Genomic DNA, 9,546 nt, shown 5'->3' with positions numbered 1-9,546 from the left:
AGCAAGTTGCAAATAAGCCCAATGGGATGTATGAGGTACCAATTTGATCACAATATCACCAATAAAAAAAATTAATGATCACACCAATTAAATTATGAAAACACATTCATAGCTTGTTGATAGGCAACACCTACATTCTTGAAAGGGAAATGTGCTAGATAGACATTTCTACCTGTTTTGGCGATTAAGTGTCCAACACACCACATCAAACTAACTAGTTTGATATGAGAATGAGCACATGTTCACTTGGAGGCAAATTGATGGAACTAAATTCAAATGAGCTTATTTGGAGGCTGGCAAGTGCCACTTGTGGTAAATAGTAAGAACATGAGGTCTGAATGGTTGAATAAGTTGCATATGCCTAACATTATGTTTCTAGCACTTCACTTTGATCTCTAACTTAGTTCTGTGAGAAAAGTGCAATTTGGACATAGATTGAGCTAACCAGGAGGCCAGAAATGCAACTTGGAGTAAAATGGTAAATATGTGAGGTTTGCACCATTAGACATGTTGCGTAGGTCCATTACAATATTTCTGGCACTTGTATTTGGTGTCTAACTTCTTTTGTAGAGAAAAGTGCATTTTGGACTTGGTTTGGCTCAAATCATATGAATTTCTTTTTCGTCATACCATTTGAACTTTACAGAACATATTATTGAGTTGTATGGTATATGGTCGGAAAAGCTAACAGTGAAAGGTCAGTAGCTAGCATGCATGGAATAAGAAAGAACGGAGCAGCATACGCCAGGGATCAAAGTTAGAGTTAGGACGCAACTATGCCAGTGACATACAGTTGTCTGTAAGCATCTTCCTTTTTGATCTATATGAAAAATAAAAGCCGTTGTTCTCTCCAAGTCCATACAAATATACCATCCAATTTGCTGCCCCTATATATATAGCCATCGTCAGCTAGCTGGCTCAAGTCAAGCTGAGCACAAGTGATCGAACAACTACAGTACATACACTCTATCGATCTCTGTGAATTAATTTAGTTATTAACTCGATCATGGCGCGCCCCCAAAACAACCAGAACCCCAGGGTGTTCCTGGTCCTCAACATCGGCGGCGTGACGGTTGGCCGCGTCGTCATCGAGCTGTTCGCCGACAAGGTGCCCAAGACGGCGGAGAACTTCCGGCTGCTGTGCACCGGAGAGCGCAGCGTGGGGAAGTGGTCCGGCAAGCGCCTGCACTACAAGGGCGCGGCGTTCCACCGCGTGGTGCCCGGGTTCATGTGCCAGGGCGGCGACATCACGGCGGGCAACGGCACGGGCGGCGAGTCTGCGATCGGTGACGCCCGGTACTTCGCCGACGAGGCGTTCGGAGCCGTCCGGCACGATGGCGCCGGCGTGGTGTCCATGGCCAACGCCGGGCCCAACACCAACGGATCTCAGTTCTTCATCACCTTCGCCGACGCGCCGTGGCTGGACGGCCGCCACGTCGCGTTCGGCCGCGTCGTGGATGGCATGGACGCTCTGCGTGCCATCGAAAAGGCCGGGTCCATCAGTGGCAGGACTATGAGGCATGTCGTCATCGCCGACTGCGGCGAGCTCAAGCACTAAGCCGCCATGTCCTAATTATTCAGGATCATACTTACTCTCTACCAAATCTGACACTATCTAGTAGGTATACGTATACTTATATATTATTATGATTGTTGTTTGTTGCTGCTGCTGTTACAAGATGCGTTTGAGACTAGGTAGATGATGAGCATATATGCGTGATTATTTTCGGGTCTTGATATAAATTCTCAAGTGTGAGACAGGTTAATTCTGTGTAATTGTAATACCATGGTTAATGAAGTTGCTCGCTGTTATTGCATTTGTTGCCAATAAGTCAAGTGATCTTGTTCTTTCCTCTGCTTGTACTGGTTCCAGAAACTGTCATTACACCCAACTGGGCATGGAATTATATACGAAGCAGTGTATTACTAGCTGGAATGATGTAGAGACGAGCACAGGTACCATGGATCAGTGCACAAGTGATTATGACAAGCACTGCAATCGAGTCAAGGTCAGCAGGTTTCTCTGCTGCAAGCAGCGATTCCAGACAGATGATGCACCATGACAGATCGGAATCAAAATCAAAATCAAAACCTGATGATATTTCAACCTAGTTATTAATGTAAGAAAAGACAATTGAAGTGATAGAACCAGCTTAGACCAAATCTAAATAAATTATTTTTATTCAGATAGCACCTTGAGCGTATACGCGAGTTGGAGTAGCACATGGCGGATTTATCCAAACAAATATGCAGAAAATACGGATTGAACATGGTAGTATTCAGAATTCACTAACGGGTTTGGAACTTGGAAGTATAAATTAAATTTGTACGAAATACCCAATATTCAGGAACTAGATGAATACAGAGGTTTCTAAAAAACGAAATGCTTGGTAAGTATAATTCCTTGAACGGCGATAGTTCAAATCCATTAGTTACCAAAAAAACACGAAAATTCTAATTGTCCTAGATGGTGATTTTTTACTTCTCTTTTGCCCAATAGCGTAATCCGAATTAACAAGCATTATCTCGTAGGCAGGCGTCACAACAAACAAGGGCCAAGCCTTTAGGCAACCTAATAATTAGAACGCACAACAGGAAACGGAAAACTTACGACGGCCGTGTTATTCCAACGATACGAGAGACAGCCGTCCGAAATAACACATACCGCCGACAGCTTCAAATGACCCTCGGACATAAAGCTATATCTGATTGCCTATCTATCAGCTCTCGAACATAAAGAATTTTTAGCAAACCAGCGCATGATCGCATCGTTCATTTTCCTCCCATTCCTGTCTTCACTCCTCTCCTCTCTCCTCTCTGCCACCGCCACTCCTCGCTGCCGCCGCCGCTCGGCGGGGGACCGCTCTACCTCGCCTTATGTTTTCTTATCTACATCTCGTATGATCTTATATTAACCTTCATATTATTTGTTGATATTTCCCGATTACGTTACCCAGTCAAACATAAGGTAAGCACAAGTACCTTGCAGGTGACAATAAATCACCCAACTTCTATCGTCTAAGTAGACCTAAGCATTTAAGCATACCTAATTTACTCAGGTGACAAGGGTAGGGATAAACAAGGGTAGAGATAAACAAAGGTAATCAAGGGTAAATGCAACAATTGTTTCCAAACAACTCCTAGATCCTAATGCAACAATCATAGGCTGGTAGGTGAATAAAACAATTATTGCAATCCATGGAAATTAGATGTCGGAGCTTGCTTGGAATCCAACACTAGGTTTAGTGTTTTTGTTAGACGATGCATGCTTAAAGTGAAGGATTATGGGGAGGATACACTAGCGCAAAATAAAATTTTCGACCCCATAAAACCAGGAACTACTGCGGTTATAGATCACATAATTACCACTAGACGCGCAGGGCAGCGGAAGATGTCTCAATGTAGATGAATGCGTCGAGCAATGCTGTGTAGTCGTCGACGACCTTCACGTCCTCGCGCGGTTCGTCTTAGTGCTCCAGATGCAGCACCTCCGAGGTATCCATACGTACAAGGAGGAAGCATCGCGTTTTGAACTACTAGGTTCATGACGGCGGCTAGGCGAGGGCAAGGGGCGGGCGACTGCTCATTTAATGGTGGCGAATTAGGGTTCACTTAACCGCGCCCCTATCCCTCATTATATAAGCGTTCTGATGGGCTTCTAACTCCGAGACCCATCAGTAACCCTAAAGCCCTGTCTAATTTTGGATCTAATCTGAGTTAGGCTTTCTTCCCCTTAAGTGTGTGACCCTATAAGTTTACGTACATATAGACATGGCCCAAGTACTCTTACTTGGCCCAATAATTGACTGCGGCCTTTAGGAAGACATGTCAACTCCTATGCGCACATAAAGATCATATGAGACGAACCATTGCAACATTATGTACATGTTGTTCCCTTTGTCTCACGATATTTCATCTGGCTCTAAGGTGACCTCTCTTTCTCGATACCGTGAATTGAAATCTTTTCATTGGTTAACACTTATCCCTAGCACGGTCATGCATTTCTTGATCCAATCAGTCGAGGGGCCTAGAGATATCTATCTCAAGAAGAGAGTGACAAATTCTATCTTAACTGACCATGCCTCACAATATGCTTCCTGACAAACTCAAAACTACCTTTATAACTACCGAGTTATGGAGCAGCGTTTGATAGGCCCTAAGTTAGTCAATTCACATCTTGAGAACATGTGACAATCTCAGGTCTAAGGATACAGTATACATGTTACAAAAAGAGAACTATATTACAAAATCTCACGCTGGGTCGGTCCAGCCTCATGTCATACACGCGCCCACATTATTAGTTTAACATCTCCATGTCCATGACTTGTGAAATGTAATCATCAACTAATACATGTGCTAGTCATCGACTCTGACTAGGGACATCATTTAGAATAACCATACAAGTAAAGAATCTCACAAAAAATTCACATAATTGCTAATCAATATAAGGTGCCTTTCATGGATATTCAATTATGTAATATATATGTTGGGGGTCTTCTTCTCTGCCGAAGGTCCTCAAGACGAAGATACTGTCTACAATCGACAAGAACGAATGTCGAAGCTACAACAAATATGTGTGGGAAAGCCAAAGGTGAACAACTTCAGCTTAAAGTGGTCTCATGTACCGACCACATTCTCTCAAGAAGACCTGCATCTTAAGGATTACCCTCACAATGACGCCATGGTCATATCATGTGTCATCAAAGGATTCTTGGTTCACAATGTCCTCGTAGACACGGGTAGTGCAGCATACATTATCTTTGCAAAAGCCTTCAGAAAAATGCAAGAGCAGGATGACAAAATACATGATGCAACACACCCCCTGTGTGGCTTTGGAGGAAAACAGATAGTGACACTAGGAAAAATAACAATGCCAATCACCTTCGGATATGTTCACAACACTAGAATAGAGCAAGTCGTATTTGATATTGTAGACATGGATTATCCTTACAATGCAATCATTGGACGAGGGACATTGAATGCTTTTGAGGCAATACTCCACCCAACATGTCTGTGTATGAAGATACCATCTAATCAGGGTCCTATTGCTATGCATGGAAGTCAAGAGGCTGCAGTGCTAGAAAGGCCAAAGGGAATTGGACAGATTCCAGAGCCATTCATAACATAGATGAAGCCGAAGCTCATCAGCAGCACAAGTACATAAGAGACAAAGCTACTTCAGCGGATCAACCAAAGTCTATGCTTTTGTGTGAAGATATAGCTGAATAGAAGATGTTGTTTGGGTCTCAATTATCTGAGGAACAAGAAAAAGCTCTATTAAAATTCTTGTTCAATAACAAGGATGTCTTTGCTTGGTCAGCCAATGATCTTTGTGGTGTCAACAGAGATGTTATCGAGCACTCTCTTAATGTAGACCCAATTGTTAGGCCAAGGAAGCAGAAGCTTCAGAAGATGTCAGATGATAAAGCCGAAGGTGCAAGAAACGAAGTTAAACGACTCCTCAGTGCTGGAGTGATCAGAGAAGTAACATACCCAGAGTGGCTAGCCAACACTGTGATGGTAAAGAAGGCCAATGGAAAATGGAGAATGTATATTGATTTCACATATCTCAACAAGGTGTGCCCGAAGGATGAATTCCCCTTGCAAAGAATAGACTCCCTCATAGATGCGGCAGCCACTTTGGAGCTCATGAGCCTGCTGGATTTCTACTCAGGCTATCATCAGATCTAGAGAAGGAAGATGAGCCCAAAACAAGCTTCATAATCCCCAGTGGAACTTATTGCTATCTTCGGATGCCCGAGGGGCTCAAGAATGCAGGAGGAAGCTTCAGCAGGATGACTTCCAAAGTTCTTCACACTCAAATCGGCAAGAATGTTTTAACATATGTTGACGACATTATAGTCAAGAGCACGAAGCAAGAAAAACACATTGCTGATTTGCAAGAAACATTTGCCAACTTCAGGAAGGCTGGCCTCAAGTTGAATCCAGAAAAATGTGTCTTCGGCGTGAAGAAGGGAAAATTTCTTGGTTGTCTGGTATCAACAAAGGGGATCAAAGCCAACCCAAGCAAGATAGAAGCTACACTTTGGATGGAACCACCAAAGTCAAGAAAAGCTGCCCATAGATTGACAGGAAGGTTAGCATTATTGAATAGATTTATTTCAAGATCAGCAGAAAGAAATTTGCCATTCTTTGAAGTATTAAAGTCCACCGAAGTATTTCAATGGGGACCAGATCAACCAAAGGCCTTCGAAGATCTGAAACAATATCTTATACAGCTAACAACCTTGACTCCACCTTCATCAGGAGCTCCGTTGCTATTATATGTGGTAGCTTCCCATGCAGCAGTTAGTGCAGCGTTGGTACAAGAGAAGCAAGACGAACAAGCAAAGAAACAAGTCCCAATATACTTCGACTCCGAACTACTAAGTTCATCGAAAAGATACTACACAGAGTTGGAGAAGGTACTATATGCTATATTGATTGCCTCCAGGAAGCTTCGGCACTATTTCCAGTCATACCACATCATAGTACCTTCGTCTCAACCACTAAAGGACATCATAAGAAACAGAGAAGCCACATGATGGGTTGGCAAATGGGCTGCAGAGCTGAACGAATTCACCATTGATTTTGTTCATAGATCCTCAATCCAATCTCAAGCACTAGCATACTTCATTGTCGATTGGACGCCAGGTGCTCATGAAGAAGGACACCCAACAGATACCGAAGCTTGGACAGTATTTTGTGAGGAATCATGGGGAACCTTCAGCGCAGGTGTAGCCGCTATTTTAATTTCACCATCCAAAATCAAAATATGCTATGCAGCTAGATTGGAGTTCAACTGCACAAACAACATTGCAAAATACGAAGCCATCCTTTTGGGGCTTCAAAAGCTTAGGGCAATGGGGATAAGAAGGATAGTTCTTAAATCTGATTCACAAGTTATCACAGGACAGGTTGATAAAAGCAGCAAAGCAAGGGACCCGAAGCTTGAAAAGTATCTTGACACAGTCCGAAGGATGGAGGCCTCCTTCGAAGGTTTTTCAGTGAAAAACATCCCAAGAGGAGACAACGAACATGCAGATTTATTAGCTAAATCGGCGGCACATGGGCTCCCACTCCCCTCAGAAGTATTCTTCGAAACTCTCAAAGCACCTTCGGTCGAGCTCATGGAGCGAGCGGTACTTACAATTTCACCTGTGTATAGCGAGGATTAGAGAACAGAAATTATATCCTTCCTCTAAGGCAATTATCCTTCGGATGACGATATTTATATAAAAAGGATGCATGCCAGGACAAGTCCATATATGATTATAGAAGGGGAATTGTTCAAACAAGGAGTTTGTTCTCCACTATTGAAATGCATATCTAGAGCTGAAGGTCAAGAGCTGATGAAAGAAATACATTCAGGAATATGCGGAGCCCACATCGGATCTAGGCCACTCCTTAGAAAAGTTTTCATACAAGGATTCTATTGGCCGAAGGCTCTTCGAACGCAGCGGATCTGGTTCAAAAATGTGAAAACTGTCAGAAATGCACCAAAGATCAGAAGCAACCTTCATCTTTAACACAGTTGATTCAGCCCACTTGGCCATTACAAAGGTGGGGCTTAGACTTACTAGGCCCACTTCCACCAGCACAAGGGAATCTGAGATATGTCGTGGTAGTAGTGGAATATTTTTCAAATAGATCGAAGCTAAACCTCTAGCCACGATAACTTCGGCCACAGTTCAAAAGTTCTTCTAGCCGAACATCATTTGTCGTTTCGGTGTGCCGAAGGCTATCACAGTTGACAATAGAGCACAATTTGATGCTAAAACATTTAAAACCTTTTGTGATCAAATTGGCATGAAAATACACTTTGCATCGGTGAGACATCCAGAATTCAATGGTTTGGTAGAGCGAGCCAACATAATCATCATCATAGGAATAATGAAATCAATTTTCAATCTGCCAAAGGGAAAGTGCCAGATGAATTGGTGAAAGTAGTGTGGAATCACAACACTATTGTCTCAAGGTCAATAGGGTTCACTTCCTTTAAGCTTATGTCCGGAGATAGGAAAGTAAGACTAAAGAATATTAAGCTAGGACATTTGGTGCTTTGAAGGGTAGCCAACCTAGACACAGTGGGGAAGCTACAAGTCAAGTGGGAGGGTCCCTTCCTGGTAGTATCTTCGTCAAGACCTGGATCATACAGGTTAAAAGACATGGACGGGAATGACATTCCAAAATCCTGGAACGCATACGAGCTTTAGAGTTACTATGTATAGAACCATGTAATTTTCTTTCTTTTCTCTATGGCACCCTTTTCCTTTCAAGAGGGGGAAAGGTTTTTAATGGGGCCATAGGTTGTAATTTTCATTTTTTTTTCTTACGCAGCCCTATACAATACAAGGGCTAGTTTCCCCCATATGTAAAATGTAAAGATCTGAGATTACATCATCGAGTGTAGAAATATTTTAAAAAGCTTCAAAGTCGTCCCTAAGTGGATGCAGAGCTAAAATGCCACCTAAGTAAAAGGTGAAGTAGCTCCAAAGTCGTTCCTAAGGGGATGCAGAGCTAAAATGCCACCTAAGTCAAAGGTGAAGAAGCTCCAAAGTCGTTCCTAAGGGGATGCAGAGCTTAGCTCAAAAGTCGTTCCTAAGGGAATGCAGAGCCGAAATACCACCTAAGTAAGAGGTGAAGAGACTCCAAAGTCGTTCCTAAGGGGATGCATAGTCTGTGTGTGTATTTGTGTGAGTTTTTTTATCTTTGGCATAAATTTGCATACTTCATCATATAATCTTTTGCATTCATATGGACATACATTAGACATATGTAGATTCATCGCATCATGGCATACCGCATAAGACACTTACGGAAAAAAATAAAGGAAGGTTTTTGCCTTCAGTGCGAAAATTCTTCGTTATGAACAAAAGGCCTCTTTTTTGACTTTGGCCCGAAGATGCTTCAATGTGAACGAAGATGCTTTGATGTGAACGAAGATACTTTGATGTGAATGAAGATGCTTTGATGTGAACGAAAAGAAGGGAAGGTGTTTTTCTCCTTCGGCTCAAATAAACAAGGTGGTTTCGTTCACAACAAAGCAAACGACAACAAACAAAGGTAACATTGCAAAGGTAATTGTATTTTACAAGCCAAATCCTTTGTTGATTCAGTTACATTAACACAACTCCTGTAAAAAAATTTACAAGAATTTTTACAAGGATTTTTTCTAAGACTGCATCAAAATCTCTCAGCTCCACTTCTTCACTCTTCATCGGCATCAGCCTAAAAAATTTGTTAAACAGAGTGTTTTAGCATTGAGAAACAAAGACAAACAGAAGTTGAAAATAGGGAACGTTATATCATACTTCGTCAAGAAAGCTTGAGCTTCGTTTCCGGCCAGTTCTTGGCCACTCTTCGCCCAGATCTGGGTAATAAATCTATTCTCCACGCTTCGGGCCTCACTTGGAATTTTCTCAATGTCAGCTGGAGAGATAGCGAAGGTGGGTTTGTTAACATCTTTTAAATGCTTGCACCCACCTTTTGCAAATATGTTACTTGTTCCCCGGGCGGCCACTAGCGCACAAAAGTCTTCGTGTC

General features: G+C 42.4%; 1 protein-coding gene across 1 annotated transcript; it reads left to right on the top strand.

Annotated features, from left to right (window-relative positions):
• Positions 1 to 920: 920 nt before the first annotated feature.
• On the top strand, positions 921 to 1,815 carry LOC100282750 (peptidyl-prolyl cis-trans isomerase). The gene has a single exon (NM_001155656.1). The coding sequence runs from the start codon at positions 1,007 to 1,009 to the stop codon at positions 1,556 to 1,558; it is 552 nt and encodes a 183-aa protein (NP_001149128.1). The 5' UTR covers positions 921 to 1,006; the 3' UTR covers positions 1,559 to 1,815.
• The last annotated feature ends 7,731 nt before the right edge of the window (positions 1,816 to 9,546 follow it).

The sequence above is a fragment of the Zea mays genome, chromosome 1 (genome assembly GCF_902167145.1).
Source record: "Zea mays cultivar B73 chromosome 1, Zm-B73-REFERENCE-NAM-5.0, whole genome shotgun sequence".
Lineage (NCBI taxonomy): Eukaryota > Viridiplantae > Streptophyta > Magnoliopsida > Poales > Poaceae > Zea > Zea mays.
The sequence above is the reverse complement of the archived record's forward strand: the minus strand, read 5'-3'. Positions and strand labels throughout refer to the sequence as shown.

What these genes read in the sequence shown, in the direction of transcription:
- LOC100282750 (NM_001155656.1), top strand. Translation starts at nt 1,007, where the DNA reads ATGGCGCGCCCCCAAAACAACCAGAACCCCAGGGTGTTCCTGGTCCTC.